The sequence below is a fragment of the Barbus barbus genome (assembly GCF_936440315.1).
Source record: "Barbus barbus genome assembly, chromosome: 4".
In the NCBI taxonomy this organism is placed as follows: Eukaryota; Metazoa; Chordata; class Actinopteri; order Cypriniformes; family Cyprinidae; genus Barbus; species Barbus barbus.
Genome location: NC_136732.1, coordinates 27,360,360 through 27,381,899, shown reverse-complemented (window position 1 = coordinate 27,381,899; position 21,540 = coordinate 27,360,360). Strand labels below are relative to the sequence as shown.

General features: G+C 38.2%; 1 protein-coding gene across 1 annotated transcript in view; it reads right to left on the bottom strand.

Annotated features, from left to right (window-relative positions):
- Positions 1-21,540, bottom strand: part of LOC306868806 (voltage-dependent P/Q-type calcium channel subunit alpha-1A-like) — a gene marked incomplete at its 5' end in the record, with an annotated part of 121,158 nt that overhangs the window by 6,256 nt on the left and 93,362 nt on the right. Inside the window, 6 exons of the mRNA XM_079415185.1 lie at positions 3,886-3,999; positions 7,147-7,282; positions 8,149-8,258; positions 12,412-12,515; positions 17,879-17,986; positions 18,290-18,404. Of these exons, the coding sequence (XP_079271311.1) occupies positions 3,886-3,999; positions 7,147-7,282; positions 8,149-8,258; positions 12,412-12,515; positions 17,879-17,986; positions 18,290-18,404 (687 nt within the window). The remainder of the gene's footprint in view (positions 1-3,885; positions 4,000-7,146; positions 7,283-8,148; positions 8,259-12,411; positions 12,516-17,878; positions 17,987-18,289; positions 18,405-21,540) is intronic.

Here is a 21,540-nt window from a genome sequence, read left to right as displayed (position 1 = left end):
AGGATGGGGTGGACAAAAACACAGAGTGAAAGAGGGGAGGAAATAAAGAGAGAGAGAGATAAATAAAGAGAGAGAAGAGAGACACAGAGAACCTGGTTAGACACAGAAGCAGTGGAGACAAAAAAAAGACACTTACCACAGCAGCACACAAACTGAGGACCAGAGGCAGTGTTAGAGACGTCACAGTGCACCACACAGAATGATACGGTGAGGAACAGTACAGTGATCACGAGACACAGTTGCCATAGAGAGGTATACTACTACAACACTGCGCACACATACAGTATGTATAAGCATGAGACCACACCAACAAAACTCTCTTACTTGGCTTCAGAAATTTATGTAAATCACTCTCACACTAGTACATGTTGAGTGTTGTGTAAGTACAACACATACACTACCGTTATAAAGTTTGGGGTCAGTAAGGTTTTTAAAGGTTTTTGAAAGAAATCTCATATGCTCACTAAGGCTGTATTTATTTGAACAAAACAGTGAAATTAGTACTATTGTGAAATATTATTACAATTTTATAGTTTTCTGTTTTATTATACAGTGGGGCAAATAAGTATTTGATACACTGCCGATTTTTCAAGTTTTCCCACTTACAAAGAATGGAGAGATCTGTAATTTTCATCATGGGTACACCTCAACTGTGAGAGACAGAATATTAAAAAAATCCAGAAAATCACATTGTATGATTTTTAAATAATTAACTTCCATTTTATTGCATGAAGTACGTATTTGATCACCTACCGACGAGCAAGAATTCTGGCTTTCACAGACCTGTTAGTTTGTCTTAAGAAGCCCTCCTATCCTCCACTCATTACCTGTATTAATTGCACCTATTTGAACTTGTTACCTGTATAAAAGACACCTGTTCACACACTCAATCAATCAGACTCCAACCTCTCCACTATGGGCAAGACCAAAGAGCTGTCTAAGGACACTGGGGACAAAATTGTAGACCTGCACAAGGCTGGGATGGGCTACAGGACAATAGGCAAACAGCTTGGTGAGAAGGCAACAACTGTTGGCGCAATTATTAGAAAATAGAAGAAATTCAAGATGACTATCAATCTCCCTCGGACTGGGGCTCCATGCAAGATCTCGCCTCGTGGAGTATCAATGATCCTGAGAAAGGTGAGGGATCAGCCTTGAACTACACGGGAGGACCTGGTCAATGACCTGAAGAGAGCTGGGACCACAGTCTCAACGGTTACCATTAGTAACACACTACACCGTCATGGATTAAAATCCTGAAGCGCACGCAAGGTCCTCCTGCTCAAGCCAGCACATGTCCAGGCCTGTCTGAAGTTTGCCAAAGACCATCTGGATGATCCAGAGGAGGCATGGGAGAAGGTCATGTGGTCAGATGAGACCAAAATATAACTTTTTGGTATAAACTCCACTCGCCGTGTTTGGAGGAAGAAGGATGAGTACAATCCCAAGAACACCATCCCAGCCGTGAAGCATGGGGGTGGAAACATCATGCTTTGGGGGTGCTTTTCTGCAAAGGGGACAGGACGACTGCACCGTATTGAGGGGAGGATGGATGGGGCCATGTATCCCGAGATTTTGGGCAACAACCTCCTTCCCTCAGTAAGAGCATTGAAGATGGGTCGTGGCTGGGTCTTCCAGCATGACAATGACCCCAAACACACAGCAAGGGCAACTAAGGAGTGGCTCCGTAAGAAGCATTTCAAGGTCCTGGAATGGCCTAGCCAGTCTCCAGCCCCAAAACCTGAAAGATCTGGAGAAGACCAAATCGTGGGCCAAAATCCCTGCTGCAGTGTGTGCAAACCTGGTCAAGAACTACAGGGAACGTCTGACCTCTGTAATTGTAAACAAAGGTTTCTGTACCAAATATTAAGTTCTATTTTTCTATTGTATCAAATACTTATTTCATGCAATAAAATGGAAATTAATTATTCAAAAATCATACAATGTGATTGTCTGGATTTTTTTTATATTCTGTTTCGCACAGTTGTGGTGTACCTATGATGAAAATTACAAATCTCTTCATTCGTTGTAAGTGGGAAAACTTGAAAAATCGGCAGTTTATCAAATACTTATTTGCCCCACTGTATATATGTATATTTATTTATTAAGGAATGTTAATCAAAGAATGATTTCTTTTTTTATGCTTTTATATTGAGATCGGACAGTAGAGAGAAGACAGGAAATTACTTTGCTGCTTAGTTATCATCAGTTACGGTTAGTGCACAATTATTTATAATGGTCATCAGTTCTTCTTAATGGTCATCAGTTCTTCTTATCAATGTTCAAAAACATTTTTTTTCAGCATTTTTTTTTGATGAATCAAAAGTTTAAATGAACAGCATTTATTTGACATGGAAAAGTTTTGTGACAGAAATATCCTTGCTGTCACTTTTGATCAATTTACTGCATTCATGTTAAATTAAACATTTAAAAAACATACATAAAAAATGTACTGCCCTCAAACCTTTAAACGGTTCTGTAATTACATAAACTTGGGAGACATTAACACACACACAAACACATGCTCACACAAATCTCAGTATCAGCTCCCAAGTCGGTGCTTGCTTCACCTCAAATTTCACTGAGCTATATGACCCTGAATGAAACAATTAAAACTTGGCCTAAATATAATAACAACAAAGAAGGGAAGCATATAAAGTAATACTAGGCTGTAAATACAGAACTTAATTTTTATAGTAAAGACCATGTAAAAACACTAAGTAACCTGTTTACTGAGGGAGGAAGTCAGAGTTAGCAAAACTCAAAATAAAAATAAGAATTCAAAGAAAAATAAATTTAAAGAGAAGGAGAGAAGGAAAGACATATTCACAGAAATTCAAGGAGACAGCATGAGAAGAGAGTTTATTCAGAAAAAAGCAAGCAAACCCAACCCTGCTTTTCCAATCTATCATCTCTCCAGCTCCCACAGCATCATGGGATAGCCAAGTGTGCACTTGTTATAGATTTTAGAATCCCAGTGGATGCAGTATGTCATGTGGGTATTGTGTTTTATGAATACAGAGCCTCCAGATGTCTTGTTTGTGTGACATACTGCTTTTTGTATAATGTGTAGCAGGGAAGTGTGTATATTAGGGTCTGTATGAATGAGAAGGAGGTTACTTGAAGACCAGTGGTGAGAAACATGAAAAAACAACAACAAAAAACACTTAAATTATACCCTGTAGACCATCTAGACCTGCATCAAATATACATCATAAGTAACGAGGGTGCATGTTGTAATATGCTAGATATCACATATCTAGACAATTATAATAAGATAGTGTTTGAATGCAAAAAAATGTATTCTTGAATACATCACATATATTCAAACACATATTCTGATAATTACAAATACTTAAAATGCATATTTATGGCAGGTGTGCTGATGAAACTATTTAATATTGACTGATCAAGCTATGTTTCTTGTGGAGTATATTCCCTATAAACTAGCTTTTTTTCATCCTGATTTTCTGTTACAACGATTAATATACTACTTGATCCAAAGTATGTAGAAACCATATGTCCCTAATGAAAATGTAATTCATGTTGCTATACCATCTTACACATTCCAACTCAACAGACTGCATGGTTGTATACTTGACTTAATGCACCATTTAGCCATCAAGTATTGTTATGACTTAGAAACTTAACATAATTGATTGTTTGTGTAATTCACCCTCACGCTTCCTCATACAATACATCAATCCATTGCAGATGCTAAAATGGGCTTTCTTTGCTTTATCTGGTCAATGGGCATATTTGTTTAATGCAAAGCAACGATGGAAAGTGGGTTGGAGGGTCAAGAAAGGAAGGTCAGATGTGAAAAGGGGGGTAGTAGAAAAGGAAGGGGGAAAACATGAAGGAATGACAGGATGAGGCGCTCACTTGGTTGTCTGCTGGGAGTCGAGGCATGGAAGCAGCCCTGCCATGGCCTTCCATCGGCAGATAGTGCTCAGTGTCCGAGTACCCGTCCCGCCCCATCTCTCTCATCTCTACTGTCTGCAGAAACAGAGGGAGACCATGCATGACTGCCCAGGGACAGCAGGCAAGAGCGAATGCCAGAGGCCTGAGAGACAGGCCTAAGCACAGTGGATGGAAGGAGGACATCTCCACCTTCATCTCTCCCTTCACCCTGTGGGGAGATGCAAGAGTAGCAGGACAGTCCTGCCCCAGCCTCTGTTCTATACGTCACTGCTGTTGAGTTTGCAAAAAGTACATGCATATACAATACATGCAGGGCTTCAACTGCAGGATCACTGAGAGAAGATCAAGAGATTTTGGTTTTAGAAACTACTCTATCTCTCTCAGATCACAAACAGGAGATTCTGTCAACCAGTTTCAAATACATAGACACACATCTCTTGACTCAATTATGCTTAAGCACTTCTTTTAAAGGTGTAGACATCATTTGCTCACCCTCCCATTCTTCTAAACATTATGACTTTCGTTCTTCCGTAGAACACAATAGGAGGACTTTGAAGAATTTGCTGGTTACTACTTTCTGTGCAATTACAATAAATGGGGACTGAAGCTTCGAAGCTCCAAAACAATACGACAAAGAAGAATCATAGGAATGATCTGTGCACTATAATTCAAAGTGATCTGATGCCATATGATAACTGTAAAAAAGACCAATGTACAAGTTGTTACTCATAAATTTCTTATACAAAAAGCTGTTGAATGCTGTGACTGGATCATTGAGTCAATGAGTGAACTGAACTCTGATTCAAACAGACTGGTTTTGTAAACTCAATCAACTGATTCATTCATTCACTCATTCTTAAGATCTGACTCAGATAAACTATTCAAAGGTGAATCAGACATTGCTTTTCTTATGAACATAGATGTTAAAGGTGCCATACAATGAAAAACTGTCTTTACCTTGGCATAGTTGAATAATAACAGTTCTGTACATGGAAATAACATACAGTGAGCCTCAAACACCATAGTTTCCTCAATCTTATGTAAATCTCGTGAATGCAAAAGACCACTAAAAAACAGGCGAATCGTAACATAACACCGACTGTGACATAACCATCGGGATCACCACGCCAACAACATTTGCATAAACCTGCCCATGTTCTTGACCAGCTGCCAGCCGAATCATTACAAGTTCTGCAGGTAACGTTATTGTAAAAATACAAGCGCGGACAACAGCGAAAATGGCAGATCATGGAAATAACTGTTATGTTCCAGGCTGTGCAGGGGGTGTGATGTGCAGGGATGGGTTGGTGTCTTTATTCAGAAAAGCACAGAAAGCAAATAACGCTTTCTACTAGCCTGTTACACTGCAGTACATAAGATTTCACTTACCATATAAACAGAGTAAGGAGAGATGACTGAGGATGATGGCGAATGATTTACACATCCTGAGCACCACTGACAAGCATCTGATCTTGTAAAATGTGTGGTAAGTACTGCCGCTCCATAATATAAACATAGTTTGTGCGTATCTTGAAGGCGAAAGTGAAACTATTAAAGCGATCACCGATAGTTCAAAAGCAGTTTCAATGCCTCGCGTATTAATAACGGCTCCCTGATGCCCGCATTTTATATACAGTATAATTACCCAACAACATATCTACCAGAGAAAGCACTGAAATAGATATTTTTCTCCCTGTGTTTCCTTCTTGCTGTGAGTTACTAAAATGAGCTACACTGTGAAACAACCAATCAGAGCAGATCTCATTATTATTCATGACCCTGCCAAATAAGCCAATAACAGACCGTTTCATTCTAGGGAGAAATCCTAGGGTTGTAAATGGACATGTAAAATCGTTTCCGGAGTTTTTTTGCCCTTACCTAAGCCACATACCTTCAATGTAGATATCAGAGAACAATTTAAAATACTGTATCAATGCATTCTATGGCACCTTTAAGATTTTCCTAGTAAATAGTGACTTGAGCCTCGGTCACCTAACTACCATATGCCTTTAAAAAATTAGTGCACAAGTTTTATGGACCATGTGCTTTTTATTTTTTGGTCATTTTGGTAATCAACAACCCCAGTCCTCATTCTCTGTCATTATGTTGTAATGAGCATTCAGGATATTTTTCAAAAATTCACTGTATGTTTCATAGAAAAAAGAAAGTCACATGAGCTTTGATTGACATGAGGGTGATTAAATATTCATATTTGTTTTGTATTTTTTTTTGGGGGGGGGGGGGGGGGGGGGGGGTGAACTAAGCTCTTCCAATAAAAAAAATCTATTCTCACAGAACAATACTATCTTACTGTTTCTGACCTTCATCGGCTCAGGAAAGCTGGACTTTTTCTAATCAACTTTAGAACTGTGTTTTACAGCTTTTCTTTTGTTACTTCTTATGCTGCCTTCCTCATTGATAAGCTTTGGATAAAAGCGGCTGCTGTTCCTGCCATGAATTTAATGAATAGTTGAGCTGGGCAGGAGTGTCTCACGTCCTGACAGTACAATGGCACTTAAGGCTGCGGAAGGGTTTCAACACCCTTCCCAGACAGTCGAATATGGATGCATATATTCAATGACATGAGCTTCACCCTACAAAGCAGACATGTGAGAGTAATAAAAGAATATAAACAGTAACAGAAGGACACATAGACTGAGGGGACATACAAGAAAGAGAATAAGAGAATGTGGAAGGTAGTCCACCGAATTCAGTTTTTACTCAGCAAAAGAGAAGGGCCTTTGTTGCTGTCTGCCAATGAGATGCACATGGATGACGGATAGAAAGACAAAGCCATTCAGGGTTATGAAAACAAACCACTCCAATGGACACCCTCCACAAAAGACTGAATATCTGAGTTGCAGTCTTATAAAGGCAGAGAAAATATTATTGATCCACTGAGACATCCAATGGTTTGACACTTCATTAATGTTCTGAACTCTAATAACAAATATAATCATGCTGTGAGGGAGTTATATGCTGCTGGAGAATTCATAACTGATGAAATAGTGGCTCTCACATTACAAAAATATTGTTTACTCATACAGTAGTGTGTGGAAACAATTTCACTTACATTTATTGTTGTACTATCATACTAATCTGGTAATGTTTGAGGTTAAGAGCACAGAGATGCACTACCCAAACGTAATTTTCATAAATTCAAGCATTTACATAAATACCCTCACCAAAAATTGTAAATGAGATAGGGCAGGCTCTGTGTACCTGAGATTGTCTGCGGTTATCTGCGGTGTCGTCTGGGTGTTGGCCTTCAGGACTCCAGCTTCCTGCTTTCTGAGACATCTCTTGGGCTCGAGCCGTCACCCATGATTGGCTCTCTGGGATCCTTTCATCAACAGGCCTGACAACACACCCACATTTAGTCAGATTATAAACTCTCTACACTCTGTGAAGGGCTTAAGGCTCTGGTTTGTCACTCATTGTGGTTTAGATGATCGTTCTCATTAGATTTCCACTAGAGTCAACGACAAGGAAAATGGTGTGCAGTGGTATATCTTTAGTAACATTAGTTGTTTTTGTTGTATGTAGAATAAAATGTGAGCTTTTATATTTATTTAATTATTAATCAATCAATCATAGTTTTTGTATTTTGGAAATTTCAGAAAAGAACCCCCCCCCCAATGCTTTAATTTATTTATATATATATATATATATATATATATATATATATATATATTTATTTATTTATTTATAACTTTTTTTCTTTTTTCTTTTTTTTTCTGTAAATTATAGTTTTTGTCTTTAAGGAATTGTATAATTATTAATTATTATTAATAAAAAAAACAGGTTTCTTTTTTGTTGTTTTAATCACAACTCTTGTCTTTTGAAAACTATAAAAGAAGAGGATAAAAATTGGCCTGCATTAATTTTGTTATAGGTTTTTGTTGTTGTTGTTTGTTTTATAATATTTAATATTATTATTTTATTCAATATTTCATCATGTTATATTTATTAATTTGAGCACATTTTACTTTGATGAAAATGAATACTGGTCATTCTACCCATGATTGGGTTATTTAAAACACTCATATTTAATTATTGTCATGATGTATGCATTAATCTCAGCTTTGTTACCATTGACAAAATACTAATAAAAAATCCCTTTGTTTACATTTACATTAGCAATTTCATTAATAATGTAAATGAAACTATCAACCTTAACACTGGAAGAGAGACTGAAGAGAAAATGGAGAGGGTGCTACTCACAGATGATTTGCAGGGTGCTGTTGTGTTTCAGGAAGGCCAGTGAGTCCCTGTCCCACATCCTGGCTTGGAGACGGCGGCTCCAGACGCTGAAACATTAATGGCGTTCGATTCTGTGTAAGATACAACATGGCCTACAGCTGGTATCAGGCAAGCTGATGGGAAAATGGGGTTGGGGAAATATATGGGATGCAGAGCATCCCATGTGCGAATGGGGAGGGAATCCAGTAGCGGTCAGTCAGGAGGCATTCCAGGAGCATTATGAGTAAATGGGTTTCCTGTGAGTTGTATTGCCTGAAATCTGCCGATGGTACCATGCTGAGAGTTCATTTACTTTCATTGTCCCAGTAAATGAAGAGTTTCTGTAACCAACTGGCTGCTAAAGAGTGGTGATAAATCTTGGTGTCATTCAGTAGACAGTAGATTGCTAGCTATGAGCTCATCTGTATGCTAGAGTACACCTAAACATAGTCAAAATTCACTTTTAGTAGATCTTTCAAATGTTTAGGGTCAGTAAGATGTTTTTATACTTTCATTCAGCAGGGACACGTTAAATTCATCAGAAGTGACAGTAAAGACATTTATAATGCTATGAAAGATTGCTATTTTAAATAAATGGTGTTCTTATGAACTTTCTATTCATCAAAAAATCCTGAAAGAAATCATGGTTTCCACAAAAATACAGCATTAATAATAAGAAGAAATGTTTCTTGATGGCCAAATCATCATATTAGAATGATTTCTGAAGGATCATGTGACACTGAAGACTGCAGTAATGATGCTGAAAATGCAGCCTTGTCATCAAGGGAATATATTACTTTTTTTTTTATTGTATTAAAATGGACAGTCATTTAACATTGTAAAAATATTTCACAATATTACTGTTTTTACTTTTTTTAGTCAAACACATTTGAGGCCTCTTTCAAAAACATTTTAAAACCATACTGACTCCAAACATTTAAAATGTAGGGTCTGCTTCTTCTGGGAAAACAGATAAAAAATATTTTGTCTCATCCTGTATTACATGGATTTTTTTTTTTTTGTCCAATCAAAATGCTTTATAGAATGAGAATGTCATTCCCCCAGATACCACAAATCATAGCTGGGATGTAATTAGCCAATAACCAATAGGTTAATAAAACAAGCCCTTTGATTATGTACCAACCAAACAAAAGTATGTAGATCAGTACGATTACTAATTTCTTAACAACTCCAGATCTTGTAAAGCTGTTACTCTTTAGAGTCATTTTTTTGTGTGTATTCAACCCATAAAGCATAATTGGTACCACCAGCAAAAATGACACCTTGAGATTTGGAAAATGAAGGAAGAAAGAAATAAAAATCAACCCATTCAGTGAGAAACACAAAATGCATGTAGTATGTAAAGGCAGGTTTCATATTAAAATTTCATGAGAGGAAGTAATAGTTGATAAAAGAATGACAGCTGATAAAAGAAAAGGATCATCTGTGAACAACATGCACAGATCGAGTTTGTTTACTTCACACTATCTAATGGATGAGTTAGGAGGCTGTATGAGAGAAAGCTTAGCAAGTTCAATGGTATCTGCCAAAACTGCTACATCCACTTGAAACACAGTGGTTACCACTAAGATTGTACAGGCCAGATCCATGTCTACAAAACTGTGTTCGACTTTCATGTGGATGTATAGTTGTGGATCACATAAGAACAAAACAGTATAAATGTAGATCAGGCCCATGTTGCATTACACGCTACTATTCATACTAATATTCATCATCTATGAAAACACATGTATATACCACCTTTATACAAACCACTGAGGAAATTAAAGTGTGTTTAACTGCTAAAATAATAACTGAGATAATGATTTTGTATACTCTTTCTGCAACCAAAAACATAGCAACTGCTAATAATCAATAGTCATTGAACCAGTGGGATTCAGTTATTCAGCTGGAAGAATTAAAGAATAATTACTGAAATATTAAACCACCCATTGCAAATGACTTCATAAAATGAGGAATTAAGTCAGTCAGTCAATAAGTTTGGCAATCTAGAGGTTTATGTGGAAGGGAGTAATCATGCAATGCAATACTTTACAGATTGTAAAAACCTTTTAAGGGGCATCCTCTTACAAGACTTCCCAGGTTTATTCTCTTTCCTTTCACTTCTTGGAAGGATGCCAAAAATCTCGTCGATGTGATTTAAAAGTCACAAATCTGATTCAAATCCTTATATTATAAATCCATTTTTCTAAGAAAGATGAGTTGTGAGATGAGAGGTGGCCTTCCTTTATCAAATTCCTTTAGCATTTATAATGCTTTTTACTAATTGAAGAGAACAATTTAATGTTTCTGAATTCATAATTCAGTCATGAAATTGCTGGACTTAGATGTTACATACTTTAATTATTCTATGTCTTAAATGGCAACAACTACACTGTGCATACAACTGTGTGCAGAGGGAAGCCTGATTTTTCAATCCTGACAGAGCTTAAAGGTTATTTGTGTAGTTTTATCAGGGTAAAAATATCTTCCTTGTCCAAGCTTAAGGTAAAATGAAAATTATTATGGACTTTTCCCTCATATTGTTACGTATATCCAATTGAAATAGCACCTCAAATGAGAGAAAAACAAAAAGGTATGACAATACTTGATTTTGTCCATCTAGAATTGAATGATTGCCCCAGCCTCACGCCGATGCACACATCATCAGAGGTGACACATCATTGGGGCAAAGAGGATTATATTGTTGAATACATATATGGGGCCACATAAATTGAGTTTGGTGTGGGATTGCCTGTTTGTCTGCCCAATAGCAGTTGGCAAATTTTGAAGTCATTGGGCCCTATTTTAACGATTTAAGCGCATGATCTAAAGTGCAAGGTGGAGGTGCACTTAGGGTGTGTCCTACTTTTGCTAGTTTAACGATGGGAAAAATGGTCTGCACACCGGGCACATGGTCTAAAAAGGTTGTCCCTATTCTCTTAATGAGCAATGGGTGTGTTTTGGGCATAACGTGCAATAAACCAATCAGAGTCTCATCTCCCATTCCCTTTAAGAGCCAGTTGCGCTCGCGCCATGGTGGATTCGTTATACGGCAGAATTTACAAGCGCAAAGACTGAACGCGTCTCAGAGAGGAAACGGAGCTGCTCGCGTGTGAGCAAATAGGCAAGGCAAGGCAAGGCATAGAAATAGGTGGCCTTATTCTGATGCATGCAATGACTATCCACTGTAGGCTTTTTTATATTAATGTAGCCTACACAATAATAACCTTTTACATTGTAATCCTTTCATTTTTAATATTTGGCATGTTTGTCTGCTGCTGCGTGTACCTGTGTGTGTAATAAGCAGAGTGTACGCGTGTTGTGGACCTGCCTATAGGCACATATTACTAACGTACTCTTTAAATAACAAAAAAAAAAACACTGTGCCATTGACTTGAGACCAGGTCTTAGTTGGTCAATGGTGCAGTCTATTTCAGTTGCCTCAAAATATAAAAGAGCCAACAATGCGTATGAGCACACCTTGTTTTCAGACCAGCACACCCATGGGCGCACAAATGGGCACAAATGCATTTGCTATTTAAACAACGTGGCGCATGAAATGAAAATGATAACTGCGTCGGGCTGAAATTAGAAAAAAAAACACTTGCATCACTGCGCCGGGTGTATCATAGGGCCCATTATGTTTACAATTCCATTTGGTGAAACTAGTGACGCAGAAATTACACACTTCATCTTTAGCTCCACATAAATATCGGATTTTGTGTAAGGCAGAGATGCATTTGTGAATGTGGTTCTTTAATGGCAAATGTTTGTTCTAAGTTACAGTAAAATATTGAGCTGTCATTACTATTGACAGTTGATGCAATAGCATCAACATGGTCATGATTAAAGATAAAGTGCAAACGAACTAGGCAAAACTATTGGACTACTAAATACAAAGGAGGTTATAGCTCACAGTCCCAAAATGAGAAAGGTGAGTGCATTGTCAAAAATGTATTCTCAGATTCCACATGGACTGTGACAAGCCGCAAGAACATAACAGAGTTACTGTTCCTCATCTTCTTTTTTTTTTTGCCTTTCTCAATAGCTTCTCATTGAGAATGTTCTTTAAACAACATCAGCACATCCACTGGGATGTAACTGGCTCACTATCGAAGATACAAGTGTGTTTATGCTTCCGAGTCAATGGCGAAAATTAGCATTTAGCACAGATGAGGATTGTTTGTCACAGCTCATTGTGGACTGAGATTGTGATTGCAGGGTGAGAGGAAGACAGCGTACCTGTTCATCGTGAAGAGCCTGTGTCCGTTTGGCTTTACTTTGCCTGTAATACTCCATGATCATCATGGCAGCATAGATCTTTCCCACTGTCAGGTCTGTCGCTGCTGAGAAAAGGACAAGTTACCCTGCACGATTAGACAAGGTGAGATGGACCCTGAGCGAGGGGGATGGGAGTGAGGAGGGGACGTGCACAAGACAAACACGGATGCACAAACTCACATGCACAAACAAAGAGTGTCGAAGCGACACACACATAGCCAGTGGTCTTTTCACAAGCAGACTGATTAAAATGGCTACAACTATTTACGCACTTAATTTTTACAAATATTTTAAATACTCCATTTCTACTGTTTTAAGTACAAACGTATTGCAAGAACTGACAGCAAACTACAGCATAATTCCTGGATACAGTAAACAAAGTCTCCCAAAAACGGTCTTTGCCGCTTTATGGAAACAAGTCCACATGAGGAAGTTACTAAGAGTAACTTCAGACTAGGTTTACATGCCATGCTTAGTGGTGTTTAAAGCCATGGTCACCACCTCTGTATAAGATCTGCATAGAACAATGAAGATAAAAATTAGCATCAAACAATACAGTTCTAAATTATTACATGCTTGCTGCAAACTCATCTAAAACATACTAGCATATTACTAGCATTATCATTTCATCAAAAGCTTTATTGCCTAATGCGTGACAGCAGCGCCACCTCATTATCTCATGCTTTTTTGTAGCATCTAGCTAGCATTAGGCTAGCTAGTTTTAAGCATATTCCATAAGATAGTTAGCTTTAAGCATGTTTTTAACATGTCTTACCAGCGAGCTAGCACATACATCTCATTGGTAGCATAATAGTGGTTCAATATACAGTCATGGCCAAAAATATCGGCACCCTTGGTAAATATGATCAAAGAAGGCTGTGAAAATTAATCTGCATTGTTAATCCTTTTGATCTTTTATTTAAAAAGAAAAAACAAACATCTAACCTTTCATTGGATAGTAAGAATTTAAAATGGGGGGAAATATCATTATGAAATAAATGTTTTTTACACGTTGGACGCAATTATTGGCACCCCTAGAAATTCTTATGAGTAAAATATCTCTGAAGTATATTCATATTCACAATTTTGAGCACTCCAGTGTGATTATGAACATGAAATTATCTAGCCATGGCTTCCTGTTTCACAGAAATATAAATAGGAGGGAAAACAAAGCCTAAATTCCCTTAATCATCCATCACACAATGAGAAAAACCAAAGAATATATTTCTGATGTGCAGCAAAAGATAATTGAGCTTCACAAATTAGTGAATTGGCTTTAAGAAAAGAACTAGAGCAGTGAAAATTCCCTTTTCCACCATCAGGGCAATAATTAAGAATTTCCCATCAACATAAAATATTACGAAACTGCCTGGAAGAGGACGTGTGTCTATATCGTCCTAATGCACGGTGAGGAGGAGAGTTTGTGTGGCTAAAGACTGCTGGAGAATTGCAGAAAACAGTTGAGCCTTGGGGTCAGAAACCCTTAAAAAAAATAGTCAAACAGCACCTATATCACCACATGTTGCTCGGGAGGGCTTCAAGAAGAATTCTCCTAGCTCATCCAAAAACAAACTCCAGCATATTCAGTTATCAGACACGACTGGAATTTCAAATGGGACTGGCTTCTATGGTCAGATGAAACTAAAAGAATTGCTTTTTAGCAGCTAACACTCAAGATGGGTTTGGTGAACACAGGGATAAAAAGTGCCCCATGTGAACAATGAACTATACTGCTGTATTTTTGATGTTGTGGGCCTATATTTCTGCTGGAGGTCTTGGACATCTTGTTTAGACACATGGCATCATGGATTTTATCAAATACCAACAGAAAAAAAAATCAATAAGGGACTGACTAGAGCCCTGCACGGGCCTCAAATTTAGGCCCTAGCCCGATTTTTCATCACTAATCGATGGATGTCTACAATATAAAAATAAGGAGAAACCCAAAACAGGCCCGAGGCCCAGCCCGCGTCTGAACTATGACGTGAAAATTGGCCCGAAGCCCGGCCCTAGAGGCGTAGAAAAGTCGGACTGACTCTGTTAGAAATCTTATAATGGGCCATGTTTGGATCTTCCAACCGGACATTAATCCAAACACAAACCTCAAAAACAACACAAAAATGGGTCACTGAGCACAAAACCAAGATTCTGCAATGGCCATTCCAGTCCTCTGACCTGAACCCTGTAGAAAAAGAGTGAGTTGAACTGAAGAGAAGAAGCACCAACATGGAGCTGTGAATCTGAAGGATCTGGAGAGATTCTGGATGAAGGAATGGTCTCTGATCTCTTGTCAGGTGTTCTCTAATCTCATCAGGCATTACAGGAGAAAATTTAGAGCTGTTAAACTGGCAAACTCCCACCCTTATCCGGAACGCCGGATCCCTGGCAATCTTCAAGCAACAACTGAAAACTCATCTCTTTCGGCAGTACTTGACTTCATCCTAAACTCAAAAAAAAAATAAAAAACTCTTTCCCTCTATCTTTCTCTCCGCTTACTAGCTTGTACTTATTTGAACAATGACTGAGACTTGGTGTTACGAGCACTTCCTCTGTCTGATTGCCTCTTCAAGATTAATCGCTTTTTGTTTTCCCCAATTGTAAGTCGCTTTGGATAAAAGCGTCTGCCAAATGACTAAATGTAAATGTAAATGTAAATGGAGGTTTCAAAAAGTATTGAATAAAAGGGTGCCATTAATTGTGGCCGATGTGTATTAGAGAAAAACATTTATTTCATAATTTCCCCCCATTTTAAATTCTTATTATCCAATGAAAGGTTAAATTTTTGTGAATTTTCTAAATAAAAGATCAAAAGGATTAACAATGCAGATTGATTTTCACAGCCTTCTTTGATCATATTTACCAAGGGTGCCGATATTTTTGGCCATGACTGTATGAATATATATTTTTTTTGTAATAATACTGTTTACGTACATCTTGTCAGGAATCTCATAACCCCTGTAGTGAAAAGACATCTATAGAGGGTTGATCTATAGTAAGGCACCCCCTGGTCTCAGGCATAGTGAGCTGGACGTACATGAAATGTGTTACCAATGTCTTTTGTGCCACTTGAACATAGAAATTATGTTCTCAAAATAACTTTGTTAATAGATTTGTGTGTAAAATTTCAGTCGTACGTACCGGAAAGGAGGAGCTAAACATGCTAAAGTTAACGGCAACACATCAGGTGCTCTTGAAACATCTCGTGAACATTTTTACTGCACTAAAGCCCAACGTAAGCGCAAAGTAATTCAGTTTTTATCCGCACACTAGCGAATGTGTACAGTGCGTATGACTTAAATTGAATCATTATGCTACTACACCAGATTTTTCTAACCGCACATACAACAACAAGCTACTGGAGATGACAACGACAGTAGACAACTATGTTGACAAACGCTTATGTGTAGACGTTCCAAGAAAACCAGATCTACAGTTTACAAAGGCAGTTTTATTGCTCATAACGTTTGGAGAGAAATAGTGCAGACACTGGACAAGAGTAAAACTTACTAGTGCATGTGTGCCTAGCATCTGTGTTAGCGCACGCTATCAAATGGAGCATACTTTGAAAGACTATGTGTTCGGTTGTTATCTAAAACTGAAGTATATTTTACACAACTACTCTCTTGGTTCATTTGCATGTATAGGCTTTGCATCTATTTACACATTTGCCCTATGCAATCTGCATTCAGCAACTATATTGTTGGCATGTTTGTGCCATTATTGGATTTGAATAACACGGTAACACTTTAGTATAGGGACCAATTCTCACTATAACCTAGCTGCTTATTAGCATGCCTATTATTAACAAATTGGCTGTTTAGCACATATTCTGCATGACCATATTCTACATTCCTAATCCTACCCAATACGTAAACTTAAAGGGGTCATCAGATGCAAAATTCACTTTACAAGTTGTTTGAACATAAATGTGTGTTGGAAGTGTGTGTACACATCCATCCTATAATTATAAATATCCACCTAGTTTTTTTTTTTTAAATCCCTATTTTTAAATCCCCTTCCTCAAATCAGGTTGTTCTGAGAGCCATGTCAGAATGACGTGATCTGTCTGCTATTGTGTCGACTCCAGTGAAGGGGAAGACAAGATGTCTCAGATTAAGCGATTGAGGTTTTCTGTTGTTGGATGTAATAATGAATATAGCAGTCGTCATTTACTCCCAACATCTGAGCCGCTGAAGACACAGAGGATTAACGTTACTTTAGTTTTTAAGGGAATGCGCCGATACCGATCTGCCTAAATGTGTCTATGTTCGCGCAAATCATTCATGATCCAGCTTCATCTATAGAAGAAGTGAGTATAAGGGTTTTTTTTATGAATCTTTGCAAATCACCTTTCCTAATAATGTGCTAGTTAGCCAGTTTCATGGCTGAAGTTTAAAGTATGCTCGTCACTCCACAGGAGAGAGGGGCGGGGTCAGCAGCGCTCATAAGCATTTAAAGCAACATGGACTAAAAAACGGCTTGCTGAAAACAGAGCTGATTTTGACAGGGGGGGGAAAAAGTGTTTTTTACACTACAATTTAGAAATTTTAACCATTAAATCATATCAACTTGTGAAAATTGGACATCCGATGACCCCTTTAACAACTACCTTTCAAACTATTAATAAACAGCAAATTAGGAGTTAATTGAGGCAAAAGTCACAGTAGTTAATGGTTGGTTAATAACGAGAATTGAATGTAAAAATAAAGTGTGACCAATAACCCGTGTTGGGAAGGTTACTTTGGAAATGTAATAGGTACAGATCGCAAGTTACCCTATTTAAAATTGAATAGTAGTGTAACTTTTTCAATTACTTTATTAACGTAAAGTAACTAATTACTTTTGATTACTTTTCAATATTTCTAATTAATGTTTTCAACTGTTAATCATGCAGGGTTTACCATGCAGTAATATTCAACAAGTATTCAACACTCATTACTGTCAGACGTTCAAAATCCTTCATCACTTGAATTAAAATAATAATAATTGAACACATCCACCACAAAATCAGACTTTAGTACCGCCTTTTAATTTGAGATTGATTAACACTGGTTAACCTTTTCAAAAGTAACTGTAATTTAACTACACACTTTTTTCTTAGTAATTGTAACTGATTACAGTTACATTTATTTTATAATTAAATTACGTAACGCCGTTACATGTAACTAGTTACTCCCAACACTGCCAATAATACATAATTTCTGTGTCACTTTCAGTGTCTACGATTCATTCTCAGTGAATTTCTTCTTTGTGATCAGTCTGCTTTCTAAATGTGTGTGGTATACATCCATAAGGGCCTAAATGAAACTAAGGGTACAGGCCTGGACCATCAGGGGGCGCAGAGCAGTGAGTGGGCTGGCTGACAGAAGCTGTCCTCGGGTGGTAAAAGAGACACGTTGTGAACACACCAACCTCCTGGGTAACTTACACTTGTGGGGTGTCACCAGAAGGTCCAGATTCTTCTGAGAGAGATTAGGCCATATCGCCATCATCTCCTTCCTTAGTTCAGCATCCATCTGGTGCTTATCTACGCCTCCTATTTACACAGCAACAGGTACACGTACACACATATATGCAAACGTATTTCCACAAACACACACACACACAAATTTTGTTAAGGTTTGAACAATGTAGTTTCCAATCTTACGTAGACATAATGTGCACAAATTATATCATTTACGAGTCATTATATACAGTGGGGTCTTTTTTAAGGTTTGACTTTACAGGTTTAGATTGGATTTGAACCTTAGCCTTCTGAACCCCACTGCACTTAAACTGCTATAGGCAAATACATCAACAGTTCTAACAACAGGAATGAATGAAGAAAGTAATGCCAAACCTTCCCCACCCTTGGCGATCTTGATGTCCAGAGCAGTTCGGATTAAGGCCATAAGTGTGGAATTAAAGTGCACTGTGTTGTCATCAGCAACTGGCAGATCCATCCGCAACAGTCTCTGTGGAGAGCCAATCAGGAGCAGTTAGAAGGTACTGAGATATATGTGTGCTTTGAACCTCCAGGTAAGGTGTGCTTTTGGTGTGTGAGAGGAAATGGGAGGGGAAAGGAAGGAGGGGTTTTCAGGGTTAGCTCTGTGACCTTTGATGCTCAGTGCAAGAATTAATTTAGAGCTGTCTTGGTGTAGTAATCAATGAGGAGAATGATTAATGGTTTATGAGATTGCTGTGGAAGTTAATATGTACAGAACAGTTCTGTGGTCTAGAACAGTGGCTTGGTCTGCTTGGTCACAACCCAAAAATGGGTTGCCGGTCTGTTTTCAGAGAACAAAAAAAAAAAAAAATACTTAATGCATTTAATACAAATATAACTAAACACAACTGCTTACAGTCAGAGGTCGCAATAAAAATAGGCTTATCAATTTTTAAAACTGAGGAGGAAATTATTCCCATTTGCTGACCTCAAAGGCTGTTTAGCAGTATTTTTCTGCAAATTCATTTGTAATTTGGTGCGACAAGACCTCAAATATCATGAACAAAACTATGTCCCCAAGGTAAAATAAATCATATTAAATTGAATACAATTTCAATGAAGATAAGCATGATTTTACTGACCACAATATATATTGAACATTGAATTGTTGGCTAAATGTTTGATTTTAAGGACATTATTATTAGTTTTGTAAAACTTGGGCCCTAAAGCAAAACCAGTCAAAAACCACTGATTCAGATGTCCATGAAACTGAGGCAGCATATGCTACAAATCAAATTAGTATCTGTATGATTTTTGTTTTCACATTAGCATCTGAGCTGTCAGTCAAAGAGCTTTTCCGGGAGGAGGTTCACATATTAAACTCAGACCAGCGGATGAAGTAATAAATTAAAACATCATTACGTAAACGTCAGAGTTTTAATGTATAATTCATCCAGGACTGATCTGGGGAAAGATTATACTTAAACACAGAAAGTCATAATTGCATTGCACAGGGTTAAATGTTACCTCAATCCTTCCGTTACCATGATACCCTCTGCGATGCAATCACCCGATGTCTCCCCGTCCCGCTTCATCCCAGAAGAAACACTCACCCTTCACCCCCACTACCCTCTTTCCTAGCATGCATCATGCAGTCACATGCATCACAGGACAAGCAACAGAGCAGCCAACACTGAAAGCATCATCTAGTTGGTTCATTTCAGCTCATTCATTTAGGTTTAGTAGTGGTTGCTGTCATTGAGACTCAATCATAGATGGGCTACTGGATAAAACAAGAGCTCGATCCAGATTCTCTGGTCTCTCAATGCAAAAAAGATGGGTGCAGGCTATTTGTTTAGGTTAGAGCAGCATTCTCCAGGAACAAAAAAAGAAGAACAAAAAAAAGGAAATGGCTTTGTGAGTTGTTATTTTGAAGAGGATGAGCTAAGAGTGAAGATTCGGCTACCTGCTGCGCAAGGGTAATACTTTAATGCTACGGATGATAAAGAGAAAAGCAGTGGGCTGCCAGAAAGGAGTACCGGAGCAGGAAGTTGGTTTAGGACTGACAGCTTTTACAGGAGGAGTTTGGATGGCAGAGATGGTAGTGATGAAAGAGACAGGACAGAGACAGTGACACCAAATTTAAAGAGAGCTCAAAAGCTACATGAAAATCCGAGGACGAAGGAGACTGAAGCAGAAGATTATGCTACAGGAAATGTAAGAATAGAAAGCTCTACCACAGGCTGGTCACATTCTCTACAGGCGATCCTCTATTATGGGCCCTAATGTTTGACAGGGAGAAAGGGGGTGAATGCAATGATAGTGGTCACTGTTCTTCATTCCACTGAGGTTAGGGGGCAGCAGAGACCCCGTTAGACAGGAAGTGATCTGTCTGATTGAATACACGGAGATTTCTGGTCTGCCACCAAGTTTATGTTGGTGGAGATCACTGAACACTCTATGAAGCTAAATATTTTACGAAATGGGAGATCAAATGGGACAGAGAAAAATGGAGGTGGTGGGGCAAAGGTAAGAGAAAGGAGATCTCAGACTTGTTGAGGGCTCATTAAGGACACAGATCTCCTTTCCTTCTAGCTGCCGTTCACTGACCTAAGGGTGAAATGTCAGTGTACGGTTGCAGACAGACAGAGAGAGGAGAAAGAGAGAAAAAGCTAAGGGAGTATCTTGTGGGAGGGGCCAGTGGCCTGGAAGGCGGGGCATGCAGATGATTGGCAGAATGTAAAGAGGAGGGGCTGGAAACAGATTAGAACTGCATTGACAGAAGAAAGAGAAGTGGGAAAAGGTTTATTTGTGCAAAAGAGTTGCATTGTACCAAAATGACTTGATTTGTTCCTTTGTAGGGCCATAACGCTACCCAAGGATTACATGTGTGTTGTTGCGCATGTGTGTGCATGTGTGCTTATCTGTGCATTAAGTGAAAAAAGAGAGACAGAGAGCTGGTCCCAAGAGGAAAGGGTCCCTAAGAGAGCGGCATCCACAGAGCTGAGGGACTCGGAGGACTAAAGTCCTTAGGGCCTTCCTACCACTGCTGCACACGCACATTTGGGGATGTTTTTTAATGTGTGTGTGTGTGTGTGTTATGTGTGTGTGTGTGTGTGACAATGTGAATATACATGTGTATGTGTTTACATGCGTCCCAATTTGCTTACTTATGCACTATTCTATGCCATTTTATAATAGTCTTCACACTAAAAATTTAATGCATGATGCACTTAACCGAAATAACGAAGTGTGGAATGTTGGACACTTCATGCATTCAAACTGTTGCCACTTTCCTTACGTAGCAAAGGTGGAGGGACAACAAGACTCTGATGCTGGATGAAAAATTAACCATATATAATTCATAAACTAGATGGTATTGCATTGTATAAGTGCATAGTTCATCATTTGGGACACAACTTTTCTGTTTATTATCACACTGTATCTCAGATCTATAATTCAATTATTGATCACTGCTGTACATTAAAGCATAATAATCTTGCTTTAATGCATTGGTAAAGGTGTAGAATGTAAAAACAAATCTGAGACCTTTACATTTCGTCCTTTGAAGTTTCAAAAGCTATGAAAGTGTGTGTTAGTGTTAATGTGTGCACGTATAGTTTCATACGGTGCAAAAGTGCTGAGAAGGTTTGTCCGTTCCCGCT